Source organism: Mastigoproctus giganteus, chromosome 14 (genome assembly GCF_048544385.1).
Source record: "Mastigoproctus giganteus isolate SK-2022 chromosome 14, ASM4854438v1, whole genome shotgun sequence".
Taxonomy (NCBI): domain Eukaryota; kingdom Metazoa; phylum Arthropoda; class Arachnida; order Uropygi; family Thelyphonidae; genus Mastigoproctus; species Mastigoproctus giganteus.
Window position 1 is genome coordinate 102,018,159 of NC_143588.1, and position 17,524 is coordinate 102,035,682.

The 17,524-nt window shown below is 37.4% G+C and overlaps 1 protein-coding gene across 1 annotated transcript in view; it reads right to left on the reverse strand.

The window, feature by feature from the left end:
• Nucleotides 1–17,524, reverse strand: part of LOC150075450 (uncharacterized) — a 286,845-nt gene that overhangs the window by 227,170 nt on the left and 42,151 nt on the right. The window contains exons 9-11 of the mRNA XM_090388490.1: nucleotides 15,315–15,627; nucleotides 6,307–6,483; nucleotides 1,781–1,879 (exon numbers count right to left, since the gene is read on the reverse strand). Coding sequence (XP_090244616.1) covers nucleotides 1,781–1,879; nucleotides 6,307–6,483; nucleotides 15,315–15,627 — 589 coding nt within the window. The remainder of the gene's footprint in view (nucleotides 1–1,780; nucleotides 1,880–6,306; nucleotides 6,484–15,314; nucleotides 15,628–17,524) is intronic.

Consider the following 17,524-nt stretch of genomic DNA (forward strand, 5'->3'; position numbering starts at 1 on the left):
TGGCACTGTGTTTTCCTGGAAGTATTCCTTCAGGTTCTTAATCACTTTCTTCCGTTGTTCAATGAGGTCCATCAAACCCTTCCCTCCTTCTTTCCAGGCTATGGTTAGTCTCTCAATAGGGTGGTGTTGGCACCTCTGGGTCATCATTATCCTGGTCGATCTCATAATCATCTCCAGCTCAGTGTTAGTCCAATCTATCACTATTATTATTATTATTAGAATTATACTATAAATGCATATAAATAAATATTCATTTATTGCAAATACAGCAAGCCCATCACAGCACATGGCTAGGGGCAGGTAAAAATACAAAGGGAATGATATAAAAGTATATGTACATAGTAGATTTTATATAGATATTAACAAGCTAGAAATTTTAGTTATGATTTAAAAAAATTGCAGAACAGTTATGAATTTAAAAACATTGCAGAACAGGACATTTGGCTTTCAGTTGCAATTACTGGGTTGGATTATTTTTCTTCATTTTATCGGAGATCTGACTCCTGTAGGCTTTAGAGTTGATTAACCTGTTGCAATCAATGTTGTGATGATTTATGAGGTGAAGAGATGCATTGGGGAACATTCTGTCCATTTGTTTGAGCCTGGAGAGGTTGGATTTGAATTGCTGGTTTCTTGAATTTTCTCTGTTGGAGACAGCTATTATATTGGCTAAGTTTGGTGAATCGCATGCAGATGTGATTAACTTTGCAAGAAGCATGACTCCAGACTCGTTGATCATCTGTTGCAGAGGCTTTGTTTTTAGGGTTTTATAAAGCTGTTGCCTGTATATTGTATGGGGAAAACGAAGCTTACTATTGAGCCATCTAAGAACCCAATATTCTAGGGCAAGGAATTTGTTGACGGTTACTTGTGGAGCACCAGACCAGATTTCGGAAGCATAGGACAGAATGGGAAAGATGCATCTTTGAACATGCTTAATGACTGTTTTTCTGTCTTGAATCGCTGCTGTTTCTTGTTTGATTAACCATTTTGCTTTTTGAATTTTTTGAGCAACATATAAATAGTGGGCATTAAAGGAGAGATTTTTATCAAAAACAACTCCAAGGTCTTTGTGAGCGTAAACATTTGGGACTGGGACATCTGCAATTTTTATTTCTATGTGGTTGGGTTGTTTCTGAAGGGAATAAGTAATTTGAGCAGATTTGCTCGCATTTATATTCAGATTGAGATCTTTCAGGTACTTGATGATTTCACAAATCTGTGAATTCGCATCATTGATAACTTTGCGAATATCATCAGTGGCTTTGGAGATTATAAATAACTTTAAATCATCAGCATATGCCAGTAGATTTGGATTTTCTTGTAGAAGTGGTTGAAGAGATGCTGAAAATATAGTACTGGAGAGAACGGCTCCTTGGGGAATGCCTGTTGAGGTTGTGACGAGAATATTGTCAGTACTAGTGGGGAAGAGGAGAAGTCTGCGATTTAGGCTGTATTGAAGATAGGAAATAATCATTGTGTCAACAGGAAAATGATTTTTTAGTATTTCAAAAGCTTTTTTGAGATCTATGTTGTCGAAAGCACCTTTAATGTCAAAATAAAATATATCGCATTGTGCCTTATCTTGAAACGCAGTTTGGATGCGTACAATGGTGTCAGCTAGGCTTGTTGTTGTGGAGCGCCCTCTAGGACCAAAATGCATATTCACAGGCGTATTAGCAAAGATTGCATGTTGAAGATATGGGAGCATGATTTTTTCAATAATTAAAATATCTAAATTTAAAAAACAGTTTAGTGAAGCAACTTCAAAATTATATACCTCGGTTTTCATGATATCTGGATTTTCCTTTGAATATTTATTAATTATTCTTCCTAATGCTAACCAACAAAATTTCACATCCCGAGCCTTACAGATTGTCTGAAAAATAAAGAAAAGTAAAAAAAAAAAAGTGAATATATTATGAAAAATGGTTTTTATCTTTATGCATTTTATTTAATAATAGGTGAAAATCAATAATTTAAAAATTATCAATTTTTAAATTAATTTTAAAATAACTGATTAATTTAAAAACTTAACTTCAAAGCATTCTGATAAACAATTAACAGTTTTTGCAATGATCACCAAGAATAAAAGAGAACACACGCACAAAATTAGTGATGGCCACCACCTCATGTAAAAATGAGATAGATCAGAGGCCCACCTAATAAGGTATTGAGTGTTTCACAATCATACCAAAATGAATTGAAAAATGAGTATCAATGGGGAAGAGCTGATGGAACAAAATAACTGGACGAAGCCCTCCAAATGAACTGTAAATCATAAATGTGCATTTATGGAACAGTGTTACAGTACACTTTTTTTTTTGTTTTTTTTTTTTAGAAGCATTAGCAACTAAGGCCATATTGCTCTGGGAATATGCGGTGGTCATTCCCTGACCTTTCCACATCCTCCGTATTTGGTGGTGACGGGCTTGAACCCGGTCTAATCAAGAAGCATGTGCTACGCACTGCTGCTCCTTCCCACCTGGCTACGGTTTTTTTTTTTTTTTTTTTTGATTTGGTAGTTGTTGGCGCATCGGCTTCTGTGGCCATATTGCACCTCCCAAGGTTTTTGCAGTACTTTGATCCAAGCCCGAGGCGGGAATCGAACCCGCGACCTTTGGGTTGCCGGGCAGGTACTTTACCCACTCGGCTAACCCGGTCGGCCCTGGCTACGGAGGCACCGCGTTACAGTATACTGTCCAGTTCAAAGGTGCTATTATCATTGGAGATGATTAAAACAGTGCTTCATGTATTTGATCAAAAACAATATGTTCAATAGTCCATCACTGTTGGACATTATTACACTTGAGTTACTGAACTGAAACTCCTAACAAAATACTTCCTACCCTATGACACCATTGCTACCAGCCTGCAGCATCTGAATGTCTGAACTATGAACTAGGTCCATTGCTTCACAATTTTTTGCTAATGGTAGGCACACATGCAAAGGTCTACCATTAGCATGATGGCAAAAGAGATGTGTTTCATCATCAGTGATTTTCAAGCAGAATTATGTTCATCAATATTTCTTTTTGCCATTGTTCATGCTCTTGGCATTTTTTTTTCACATAATTTATAATCACCACCTTAACCTTTACAAAAGTGAGTTTATAAGCATGATGTGAGCCTTGAAGAGTGAGTTTTTTCATTTTTACATAAATGCTTTTAAATATTAATTTGTCCTTATTTTGGCTTAGTTTCCCAATGTTAGAATGAAATTATTTCAAAAATCAAATCAGTATTTTTTGAAAAAATCGCAAAAGAATTCAAGAATCATAAAAAAATTTGTTAAAATCTTATTATTTCCTTTTTGACGTAATACTATCTTCTATTTATATTTATATATCACTTCATTAAATTTCATCACTTCTGGATGTGAATTCCACAGAATTTTAAATCAAAATCAGACAACGGTGGCCAACAGAAAAAAATTATCTCCTGCTCCTCCTCCTACAATTTTAAAATTTATTTTCCTGCTGCCATTCATTATAAATTGTCTACAATTATTTAGAAACATGGATAAGGAATGGCAGCACTTACTAAAAGATTACTTTGAAACATTATTTGCTAATGAAAATGAAAACATCTATATGTACAAATTGTTAAGGGCCCATACACACAAAATGTATATATATGCACATATTCATGAATGGGTTAAAGATGAAATTACAGCTGAATTTCAATACCATGAGTATTTTCTTTCTGTATAATACCTACAGAAAGTATACATCACGTAGAAAGGAAATATCCACTGGTATTGATCCTTTGTTAAAATATGCCTTTTCAATACAATTTCATAGATCAGAATTCAGTTTATTGTCCTGAGGCATGACAATGCTGACCCTCATTCAAACATCGCCGATTCTACAATGAATCAGATAGACAAGGTAAAGTTTGGGGTATTACCCGTCCTCCATATTCATTAGGCTTACCTCCGCATGATTATCACTTTTTCTGGCCGCTAAAAGAAGTACCAAAAGGATATCACCTCTTGTCAGATGATAATGGCTATAAAAATATGACTATGAAAATGAAAAATAAAAGATTTAGCCAGTATAACAGCGTTAAACTTCCAGCTCTCTGAGAAGAAAGATTCTGTTGTCACAACATCATAGTAGACAGCTAAATCTTTTATTTTTTCATTTTTATTTATTTTTTTATGAAAACACCAAACATGATAGGTATTAGAACCTATAGTACTTAGTACCATGCATAGGCTGAAGGTTGATAAGATGAAAGAATATACTAGTTGACATTAGACTTGAACTTCTGTAGGTTGTAATTTTTGGGTAATACACATGAAGGAAGGTTGTTGCAGAAAACAGAAGTTGAATGAATAAATGAAGAAGAAGAAAAGTTGGTTCTGTGAGTGACAATGGACAGTAAAAGGATGTTAACTGGCTGCATCACATGTTCAGACTACTTTGGAAGATAGAGCAGGAATTATAGAAGATAATTCCGAAGAACAGTGCCCATGGAAGTAACAATAGAAAAGCAGCAAAAACAGACCATCTACGAGACAGAGAGTAGGCATACTCTGTTAGAGATGAGTCATTAATTAACCTAACTGCCCTCTTTTGAATGGAATCTAGAAGTCTGGGAGAGGTTTTGGGGACACCAACCCATATGTGGAAACAACATTCCATGGTAGAATGGATTTGAGATTTGTACAGAGTGAGTAGCTGTTTGAAAAAAAAGTAATGCTGAGAGCAAAAGAGAAAACCAGTTTTTTAGATGCAGAGGAAGCAATATTTGTGATATACTTATGCCGAGAGAGATTAAAGTCAGGGTAATCCTTATAGAGATATATGATCTTGCCTAGAAATCAGTGGCATCAAAGATAAGCACAGGAGCAAAATAATCCTTTTTGTGAGATATAAGACAGGATTAAGTTTTAGAAGGATTGAAATCAACTAAATTATCTTTGTCCCAATGGAGAATTAACTGGAGATCAGTGTTTAAGTAACTGGCAGATATTGGAGAAGTTTAAGTTGTTTGTGCAAAGCAAAGTTTCTCAAACTGGAAGGTGGAATGCAATGTGCTGTCATCAGCATAACAAAGGATGGGATTTCTGGTTGATGGAAGAAGGTCATTAATATACAAGAGGAAAAGAGTGGGAGAAAGAAGCAAACCTTGGGGAACAGCATTTTAGTGGAGAAGTTAGAAGACAGAGTCATCTACCATCACCTGCAGTGAGCGGTCAGAGAGAAAACTGGATACCAATTACAAAAAACAGTTGGCAAACCACAAGATGGAAGCTTATTTAGAAAACCTTTATGCCAAACACAATCGGAAGCCTTTGAAATGTCAAGAGCAATTGCTTGAGTTTCACCAAACTTTTACATTGAATTTGTCCACAGATGGGTAACATAAACAAAAATATCAATAGTGGATCAACACTGACAGAATCCATAATTATGGATTAAAATCCATAATCCATAAAAACGGAAGCCAGCTGGAGTTGTGAACATGAAAATCACCAAGGAAAATTACCTCATTGTTAGGAAAGTTGGACTGGAGAAAATCAGATGGAAGGTTTTATATAGTTTAAGAGTTGGTGGTTAACTGATTTCTCCATTATTTTGTAAAGAGTAAAAGTAAGTGCAATGGGACGATAATTAGATGGGAGAAATTTGGAGTAAGAAAGCGAAAAAAGGCGACACAGAACAGGAAAAGCTCAGGAGCACAGGTTTTGAGAACAAGTGGAGAAATACTCAGGATCTGGAGCTTTCTTAGCATCAAAGTTGTTCAAAATCCTTCTGACAGAAATGAGAGAAAGACACCATTGGAGAAGAGACCATCACTAAGTTGTGATCTGAGGTAGACCAAGTACTTAGAAGTGGCATTTGTGAGAAAAGGTCAAGCACATTAGCTGCATAGTTAGGATTGTCTGGTATTCTGCTAGATACAGCCACAGCACCTCTATACAGGAAGACAGCAATCCAGCAAGAAGATCCAAGCTTCTTACAAATTAATAAAACTACAATAAAATAAATGTATAACAGCTAGTAAATTTTTTCATGATTATTTAGCATTCATATACTAACATACTCATGTTTCGGAGATAAATATGTCACAAAAAGAAAGTACTCAGTCTAATTCTATTACTAAAAATAATTGCAAATTCGTATATAATAAAAAGTATTATTCACTGAAACACTAGTGATGTGAACAGGGAATTAGTCTCAGACAATAATTCTTCTCAAAATATTCTCCAAAAGTTATTCTGGAGAATTATCCATTATTAACGGATCAAATTTCATGTATCTATTTTTTTTTTTAATAAAACAAATGAACACTTACCAATGTTTCTTCAATATAGGCCGGTTTAGTAATGAGGATATTTGACCAGGAAAATAATATAAAATTTAGATATTTCTCTGAGATGTGGTTTCCTGTAACCAAGTAAGTAACTGCTTTTGTACATGCTACAGTATTACACTGGACTAAAGCATCTTTTAGAAAAGACATGGACAGGTCCTGAAATTAAATAAAATATATAAATATTAATTTAAATGATAGTTTAGGCAGAGGATAATAAAGCAATAACATATATTTAAGTATATTATGAGTCTTATATTCCCTTCAATACATTCAGAAAGGCAGGTAAGAGAATTATGGAATAGATATCACACGCACATGGGATATATGAACACAAACTCAATGGTTTCACACATCTCAATCACATAATTTTTTCCTCAGTATTTCCCATTTAGAAATTGTTTTGTAAATTATGTACATAATGAGGAAATAATTGAGGTATGACTTGTGGTACACTGCATGGATAGTAATAATGATGAATGGTAGGATGACTTTCACCCTGTGTTTGTTAAATGAAATAACTGTATTAAATGACATAAGAAATATATTGTAATATAAAAATAACTTTTTCTGTTTACAATCTAGCATGGCCACAGTGTGGCAAAGAAATTTACACGAGAAGGAAATATATTATCATATTTCACAATAACATGTAATGTAACTCTGTACCAAGTGGATCCCTTAAACATAGGTGCCTCATGAATCTGAAAAATGTAATGCACAGTAACAGTTAATTGTTCAACAGGTAGCATCGTTCATCCTTAGGGCTACACTGATTTAAAATAAAAAAATGAAATAATTAAATGAAATGTAAGAAAGTAACTAGAACTGATGATGTGTGGAATGCTCCTAAAGCCAAGCCAAGTGAACTATGGTGTATGGGGTGTTTTAAATGGAGGCAGATCAGTGCCAAGGATGAGGTGAATGAGGCTCTTGCCTCAGGTTAAAAGCTGAAAGGGGTGCCAAAAGAAAGATTAAATAATTGCCAACATTTTTGATTTTATGTTTTGATTATTCCAATCCATTTATCATCTTGCTTTTGCAAGACGAAAATCTTTGTCATACCACTGTACAGATACTGAGCTCTGTGTGGCAGTGCTATTTGGGGTGCCACCATGGTTGTCACTCCACTGGTTGTCATTTTTATAACCTCAATTACTTGTGTCCCAGCAGAGTTATCATCGACACCATCGAGTGTAAACACTCTACCTCTACAGAAGATATGCAATTTAATCATGAAGGTAAGTGTTTGGGTATATTTGAAATTAATAACAATACAATAAATTTATTTAAAATTTATTTAATAAATTTAAATTTGTTTTCTAGTAAAACTGGCATTAAAAAAAAACTTTGTAGTAGTGAATGCAGGAAAAAGTGAAAACGTAATGAAGAAGATAATCGAAAGATGGACAACAATTTACAGAGTTGGTTGAAGAAAGGGAAAATTGATACCACCCAAGCAAGTGAAGAGACAATGAAAACCACTTAGAAATCTTGTCTTTTGAAAAAGGGCCACCAGAGGAAGAAATTAACTCAAATTAGTTTTGGTTTAGTTTAGTTTTATTGGCGCATCAGCGACTAAGGCTATAATGCGCCAAAACCTTGTCATGAAAGTGATAAAAAGCTTTCAGTGACCTAACGAATTAGGTCACTAAGTCAGGGTATAAAAGCCACGTATATATTTTAAAAGACGAATAGCAGTAAACAAGGTAAAAATAAAAAGATTTTTTAAATATGGTTAAAAAGGTTTACTGATTTCAAGAAACTAAAAATAGCAGACACGTGGTCATTGTCGGATAAAATCTGACTGAGTGTATAAGGCTCAGTCAGATGGTTAAAAGCGATAAAACGAGCATTACTAAAACTGGGACAGTCACATAAAATATGTTTAACGGATAAAATGGTGTCGCATTGCTCGCACATAGGAGGATCATCCGCCCTCAGCAGAAACGAATGTGTCAGATGACTGTGTCCTATGCGGAGTCGGGCAAGAACAACTTCCTCGCTCCGATTCCTGCGCAGACTGGACTGCCATGTTTGTATTAGAGGCTTTATTTGGTATAATTTATTTGTTCTCTCTCTATGCCATAGTTCTTGCCATTGGGAATATATATTTTCTCGTATTATTTGCCTGTAGTCTGTATAGGGGACTGACAGGCAACGATTGTTAGTGGGAGCTGCTGATTTGGCTGCAGTGTCAGCCAAATCATTTCCCTTTATCCCAATATGGCTAGGAATCCAGCAGAAGCGAATATCAAATTTATATTTATGAAGAGAATATATCTTCTGCTGAACCCGAGAGAGAACTGGATGACAGCTGCGTCTCAAAGATAATAAAGCCTGTAATACACTCAAAGAATCAGAGTATATTATTGACCTTTGGCATTGAGAAATTCGAATGTGATCCAAGGCTAACTCTATAGCATGCAGCTCTGCAGTGTATATGCTGGATTCGGGAAGAATCTGCTGAGATATTATAGTGTCCGGGAACACAACAGCAGATCCAACGAACGATTCAGACTTCGAGCCGTCTGTGTAGACGGGCAGGAAGTCGGAGTTCTCAGCTCGATGTGCAGAAAAGAGCTGCTGGTAGACAGATGATGAGGTCTCAGACTTTACCCATTTCTTAAGGGAAAAGTCGCACGATGGAGTATGAGCATGCCAGGGTGGAAGAGTTTCTTTTGGTGTTTGTGCAACCTTGTCTACCATGATGTTAAACTCTCTGAGTAGCTCTTGGACACGAATGCCAAAAGGTCGGTTGGCAGTCTGACGGGTATTATATAAGTTTTCCCAACGTGGATCAAAAACGGATGTCCACTAGGATGGTCTGGCAGGGATTTCAGCTTTAGAGCATAGTTTAAAGACAACTGCTTACGTCGAAGCGATAACGGTGGTTCGTTTGCTTCGACGTATAAACTCTGGACAGGAGATGTGCGATATGCTCCAGTAGCGACACGAAGAGCCTGGTGATGGACAGGATCCAGCCATCGAAGGGCACTGTCTCTGGCTGAAGAATATACCTGGGACCCATAATCAAGTTTGGATCGCACAAGTGCACGGTAAAGCCGAAGAAGCGTACAACGGTCTGCTCCCCAAGATGTAGAGGAGAGCGAGCGGAGAATATTAAGCCCGCGTGTGCACTTTGTGCGAAGTTGACGGATGTGGTGCAGAAAGGTCAGCTTTTGATCAAATACGAGTCCCAAGAATTTTGTGTCCGCTGCTACTGGAATAGCATTTTGTCCGAGCCTTAATTCAGGTTCAGGATGAAGATTACGCTTGCGACAAAAGTGTACGCAAACGGTCTTCTCCGGCGAGAACCTGAAGCCATTTGCAAGTGCCCAGGAGTTGAGGCGATCAATGGATTTTTGCAGTTGTCTTTCAATAACCCTCATGTTGCATGACTGACAAAATATGCTAAAGTCATCAACATAGAGGGCACTGTTTACGGTAGGAGGAAGTTGTCCTGTGATGGAATTTATTTTGATGGCGAAAAGCGTGACACTTAAAACTGATCCCTGTGGTACTCCCTCCTCTTGACTAAAGGAACGAGAGAGTGAGGATCCCACACGAACTTGGAAAGATCGGTTGGCCAAAAAGTTTTTAATAAAAATGGGGAGTCGTCCCCTGAGACCCAGGCTATGCAGATCTTTTAAGATGCCAAATCTCCAAGCTGTGTCATACGCTTTCTCCATGTCAAAAAACACTGACACCAAGTGTTCGCGTTTTAGGAAAGCATCCCGGATGGATGTTTCCAGTCTAATAAGATGGTCCAGAGTGGACCGGTTCCTTCGGAAGCCGCACTGGATATTGGAGAGAAGGTCATTTGATTCTAAATACCATATTAAACGAGAATTGACCATTCTCTCCAGGACTTTGCACAGACAGCTAGTCAGAGCAATAGGACGATAATTGGTGGTGATTTTTGGATCCTTTCCTGGCTTAGGAAAGGCAAGAACGATTGCCTTGCACCAGGAATCCGGAAACTGCCCTTCAATAAAGATTCTGTTATATAGAAGGAGCAGATAATCCATAGATTTTGATGAAAGATGTTTAATCATTTCATAATGGATGCCATCTGGTCCAACAGCACTTGCTTTGGAAAGAGTGAGAGCTCTTTTCAGTTCCTCTCTAGTGAATTCCCCGTTGTAGGGATAGAGGCCCTTGGACTTGAAGTCAAGTGTCTGTTTTTGGATTTTATATTTCAGGACCAGGAACTCTGGGGAATAGGAAGATGTTGCGGAGATGTTAGAGAATGTTTCCCCAAGAGCATTGGCTATTGCAGTTGGATCTGCAATAGTGCATCCATTATAATCTAGGATTGAAGAAGGGTGGGATGTATATTTTCCCTTCATTTTCCGGATTTTATCCCAGACTACCTTGGAGTTGGTAGACTGGTTAATAGATGATGTAAAACGGATCCACGATTCCTTTTGACTCTGACGGCGGGTATAGCGTGCTTTAGCTCGTGCGCGTTTAAAGGCCATAAGGTTTGTCGTGGTAGGATATCGGCGGAATATCCCCCACGCTTTGTTTTGGGCCCTTTTTGCTGTTGTGCATTGGGAATTCCACCAAGGTTTGGGAAATGGTGGAAACCGGGCAGATGTTTTTGGAACTGCATTCGCAGCTGCTTGGACGATAGCTTCTGTGATGTACGTTACTGCTTCATTGATAGGCTCTTGGCTGACGGTACTGAGATCAAAATTTGCCTGATTTTGGAAGGCAAACCAGTCAGCCTGATCAATCTTCCACCGTGGTAACCTGAAAGGAAGACATGGTCTCCCACTGTGTAACAAGGTTATCACAGGGAAGTGATCGCTTCCGTATGGATTCTCCTCCACTTCCCAAGTGAGTGAAGGGAGTAGAGAAGGGGAGCAGATAGAGAGATCAATGGCAGAAAAAGTACGGGTAGGCATGTGGAAGAAGGTGTTTTTTCCAGTATTCAGAAGGGAAAGGTCATTGTCATTGAGCATACGCTCTATGACTCGTCCCCTTCCGTTGATGTTAACACTACCCCACAGGGTGTTATGTCCATTAAAATCCCCAAGAAGTAAGAAAGGGGGAGGCAACTGCGTTACAAGATCATCAAGGTCTTCCTGGGAGATGTCAGTCCCAGGTGGCAAATAAATAGAGCAGACCGTTAATAGGAATCCCACTGTAAGGCGAATTGCAACAGCCTCTATGCTGGTTGTAATTAGCAAGGGCTGAACTGCGGTCTGATTATTCACAAGGATAGCCACTCCTCCATGGGCAGGACCATCCGCAATTCTATCCTTACGAAAGATTGTGATGTTATGCATGGTGGGATCATCATTTGCCTTTAAATAAGTCTCCTGCAAGCAAAAGCAAACTGGCTTGTGCTTTTGCAGGAGGGCCTTGATGTCATCTGTATTTCGCCGGAATCCACGACAATTCCATTGTAGGAATTTAGCCATTATTTTGGCTTGGTGGGTCCATCAGGCGGCTTCCGAGGTGCTGAGGGCTTACTTTTATCAGTCTTGGATTTGTCTTTTTTGGGGAAGAATGGACGCTGTCCCGTGTCCATTTCCTCCTCCGCAAAGAGTTCCAAGACTGATTCATCCTGTACCTCCTTGTTCTCTACATCCATTCTTTCTGTTGTTACTTGAGGCTCTTTACCACTTGGTTTTGGTAGTGGTGGAGCACTAGGAGGTACGGATATAGGAGTGGCAACTGACTGTGTTTTTTTGGTGGGCTTTTGAGAACTCAATAAATAGCGTGCAATCGGGGTGAATGACTCTCTTGGTGGTATAGTCATCTCAGTTTGTGTCCCGATAGTGCTCTTAGCAGAAACCTTCTGGGCATATGAAGGTTTCCCGCTATTTACTGGTTGGATACGTTTTCTGGCCTCTGGGTAGGAAATATTCAGCTCTGTTTTCAATTTTTGGATTTCTTTTTCGTCCTTCCACCGCTGGCATGCTCTTGAGTAGGCGGGGTGCTCACCTTGGCAGTTGACACAGGTGGGTTTTGGAGCTGTACATTCCTTGCTCTCGTGGTCTTTCACACCACATCGAGCACAGGCAGGGTTACCACGACAAGATGTTTGTGAGTGGCCATATTTTTGGCATCTAAAACACCGCAGTGGGTTTGGGATATAAATCCTCACTGGGCAGTTTAGATAGCCTGCTTTGATGGAACTTGGAGGCCGTGGGGTGTTAAACGTTAGGATGAGAACTCGGGTAGGGACGAGATTCCCATCCTTTCTCATTGATATTCTTTTGACAGCTGTCACTCCTTGTTCTTTTAATTCAGAGCAGATCTCTTCTTCAGAAACATGAAGAAGGTCCCACTCTGATATGACGCCACGTGAAGAATTTAAAGTTTTGTGAGGGGTTACGACGATAGGTATTCCCCCTATGGATGTAGACTTTATGATTTTTTCCGCTTGCTTGGTGGTAGAAGCTTCGACCAAAAGGTCGCCAGAACGCAGTCTTTTTACAGTTTTAGGTGAACCTGCCAACCCTTCTAATCCTTTCTGGATAAAGAAGGGTGACATCTTCCCAATGGACTGCTCTCCGGTGGAATGGAGAATGAGGAAAAGCGGTGTCACTGATGATGGTGTATCCTCAGTCCTGGCTCTTTTTGCAGAGGTGTTTTCTGCGTCATCATTTCGATTAGGTAGGGGCCTTGTTGGGGCCCCAGAAGAAAGATTTAAATTACTCATATGAGTAAAGAGAAAATGTCTGATGCCTAAGTACCTCACCCACCACGGAGCCCTACGAGGGGACGCCCACTCGTGAACTAGCAGGTACTGCGTACACGAATGGGACGCCGAGTTCGCTTAGAGCACCATACCCACGTTACCAATAAGTCTTTATCCCGTCCCAGGACCATAGGGAGGGAGACTTATTGGAACGCAGTTGACCCTAGCAGTATAATACCACCCGCCGATTGATCCCAGTCGAGCCGGTCCGGGACCACCCGTCTCGTCGAAGCAGGGGCCAAAGTGGTGTATTGAAGCTGGGCCCCTCAACCACCAGGATCCCCCTTTCCGCTTCCACGGGTCGCGGCGCACAGCTGCACACGCCGGATTTCAAAGATGTAACCCTGAAACCAAGGTATGGGCGTTAGATCCCAGTGATGCTAATCTGGAAACCCAGCAGCGTCACTGGGAGGTCCCCTCACCACGTACAGGTGCCCACGTTGAGGGGCAATTAACTCAAATTACTAAAGAGAAAATGAGGAAGAGTTGGAAGTCCAACCTTTTGAAGAAATTTCAGGATATGTACAATGGACAGATGAAGAAGCCAACTCAAATCAATTTGATGTTAATGCTGACCCACCTGACCAGAATGACAATGATGTACAGTTGAAGATTCCAACTTTTGAAGAAGAAATTCCAGAAAATTTACAACGGACTGATGAAGATGCCAACGTAATGAAGATTGATTATAATGACCCACCATCGTGACCAGTAATATCAAACAAGATTAGATGTGTTTTCAAAGAGCATGGGCCTGATCAAGGAAAAGATGCAGATTTTTGAGAATCAGTAATTAATGGCCATAAATTTTCAAAAGAGTGGTTCTTTAAAACATGTTCCAATAGTGAAACTGTATCATGTAATTGGCTGATATATTCAAAATTTTGTTCAGCAATATTTTGTTTTCTATGCATTTTGTTTGGCAAAAGCATAAACACAACAGAATCGAAACCTGTAATTCCAAAAAAGGTTTTAAGAATTGGAAGAACCTTAACAGAATTGTCGATCATGAAAATGCAACAAATCATCAAAATGCTTTTTTATTTGGAAATGTTTCCAAAAAAAAAAATTGAAAGATGGCGGACTCATTGACCATGTTTTGCAAAACATTATAACAACTGAAACAGAAAAATGGTGAAACATTTTGAGTCATTTTAGATGTTATAATGTTTTGTGCCAAGAATAATCTTCCTCTTTAGAGGATCAAATGAACAAATTGGGAATGATAATGCATGGATATTTTTAAATTTAATTGAACTCGTAAGTCATTATGCTCCCAATCTAAAGTAACATATTTCTAGTCACAAAGCACATTGTGTTAGTTATTTGTCCAAAAGAGTACAAAATGAGTTTATTTCACTCTTGGGTAACCATGTTCATACTGAAATCATTTCTCAATTAAGCAGGCAAAATATTATTCAACTCTTTTTGATTGTACACCAGACATGTCCCATTGTGCCATTTCTTGTTTTGCTATTCATTTTCAAGCTATTGACTTGCTGTTCATTTTCAAGCTATTGACTCCATCAAATGAAACGATTTCGTTAAATATGCCAAAAATGCAATCTGTAAAAGAGCGTTATAGTGATTTGTGACAGCGTTATAGTCAGATACGGGTTATAATATAAGAACAGTGTTATAGCAAATCAGCATAAAGCGAACCGTGTTATAACGAGGGCCTGCTGTATTTTACTGTACTCTGATGTTATTTATTTTCTTAATCTTAAGATACCAGAGTAAATATGTACAGAATCCTAGCTTAATGCACTTCTGCCATGAGTTCCAAAATTTTTCTTACTTGTACACAGTCCTGTATTGTTTCTTATAATGTGGACACCCACATCAGGCTATATATTATTTTCTACTCTTTTTTTTTGTTGAAGAAGAAACATTATGTTGGGTACCATGTCGGATATCTTTATTGACAAAGAATACCATCCTTTATTATCTTTTCCTCTTAATTTTTCTTTAATCACATTCACTACTATGAATCATCAGCAGTGGATAAAATAGGAGTCTTTTTTCTACAAAATTTATGATTATGATCATAAATTTGGTACACAATGTTTTCTGTACTAATATACATGCTTACTGAGCAAGCCCTTGTTTTCCTCTTATTTTCATACACTTGGCATGGAAGGAAGAGAAAACAAGAGAAGAAAATCTGTTGAAATGTTCTGTGCAGGTATTTTGAAAAATATCTATTGTAAACAAGCAAAAAAGTTTTTTTTTTTCAGTTATGCACTTATTAAGTTCTCCAATACCTACTTACCTTCAATTTGTCTGTGCACTTTATTTGGAAGTTGCATGATACCACACTTCTAACAAAGGGTAAGACATCAGGAGAAGCTCTGAGCCAGCCTACAAAGTCAGTAAACATTGGAACTGTGAAAGGTTGAACTGCATCTTCTGATGTTGTCACAAGGTCTGCTAACATCATTTGTGCTTTTTCCAAAAATTCTGGAGGCTGAGTTTCTGGATCAGGTGTTTTATTATATTCAAATTGAATACCAGTAATGCGTCCTATTATATTAGGCAGAGAGGAACCTGATACAAGTTTAGATTCCACATACTCCATCGAGTAGCTGAAATGAAAACAAGTAAAAATCAATTTTGTGTATGCGTGTGTGTGCACACACATTTCCAATGAACATGAATTGGAAATACTAGCCAGTTAATCCAATTAACAAAACATGAGACAGTTTGTCATTGAATTACTCTTTTAGATCATTATTTAGTATATTTTTAAGCATTTTTTGGCATTTTCTGGCATTTTCAGCACCTTTTCTAAAATGTTTTGGCACTCTTTCTTGTTACTTTGCATTTTTTTTTTTTTTTTTTTGTATTTTTATCATTTTTTAGCATTATTGAAATTCATTTCATTCTGCAAGAATTATATTGCAATTTACGGAATTTTTTTATTGAATTCAAATGTTTGCATTTTCAATACAGTATAATCTACTTTATCTCATTCTATTTTGCCATAATCCATGGATACTTGTAAAATTCAACTTCTCCCTAATATACCTTTATAAAACTCTCCACAATTTCTTATGCATATATTTTTATCATGACTGAATATTTCAAGATTCTACTCTTTCCACTGTTCCAGTGTCTGTCTAATAAATAACTTAGTCACTATTGGCAAACACTATATTTGCCTATATATATACAGGGGCAAGCTTTTTCCTTGTAAGCTTTATTTAGACCATGCCCTTCACTTGCCTATGTCTCTCAAATGAATCTCACTTCCTCCTCAACTCTTAGCAATTTGCTACATATTTCACATAGAGCTACCTGTATATATATAAACTAAGTCAATTATTTTGCATGAAGCAATGGGACTACACTTAAGATTCACTATTGAACGGTCAGTGCTTTTGCACCATGTTTTGTTCGTAGTGAACTGTTCAAGTCGATAATTGGCATTGTTTTAATTGTATCTCATAATTGTGAATCAACCTTCACAATGAGCTGCAAAGGTATTTACAGACACTGCTTTGAATAAGTAATGCTTCACAGAGGAGAAGACTAATGTTACTTATTCTCAGCGGATACCACCACCCCCCAGACAGCACCATTTCGAAGCTTGTTGGCTTACTCATAGCAACATTAGTCTTCTCCACTGGTGAAGCATTACTTATTCAAAGCAGTGCAATACCTTGGCAACTCGTTGTGAAGGTTGATTCATAATATGAGATACAATTAAAACGATGCCAATTATCAACTTAAACAGTTCACTACAAACAAAATATGGTGCAAAAGCACTGACCATTCAATAATGGTAATATATATATAAAAAAACATATATGAAATAAGTGATAAACATGTAGAAAAAATATAGAATTAGAAAAGGAGTTTCAAATCAGATTAATGCCATCAAAATATTGATTAAACATTACATCAGTCTATAAAACATATATTACAGTATTTATTGAACTGTATACCAAGGGAATCAAATGACAATTGAAATTTAATAAGAATATGGAATATAGGTATTAAGAGTAAAAGTATACCTATAGAACCATAAGGCCAAGTATTTAGGTAACCTAAGTTGGACTTCATTGTTAAACTCTGTGATTAAACATATAATTTATAATAAAATACAATAAAATAATAATAAAATGATGATAAGCAAATTACTGATAAAAAGATACATTGAATGGTACTCTGACAAGGGCTAGCACCACTCAATACATCCTATTGGCTATGGCTATCTGTTTCTGTTTGCCATTTGCCAGTTTGTCTAGGTTCAAATATTCTTAAATTATATATTCAGATACTATAAAATTATAGAATGCAATCTATGTTAAATTTAGCAGCAAACTGGCAGAATAATTCACTAAAAAGGCCTCTGTGGTCAGGAAATCTATCCATAATTGATGCCACCAACTCTGACCAATTATAACTTTAAACATAGATAAAATTAAATTACAAATAAAATACGTAAAATCGACTGTAAAATATAATATAATTTAAAAT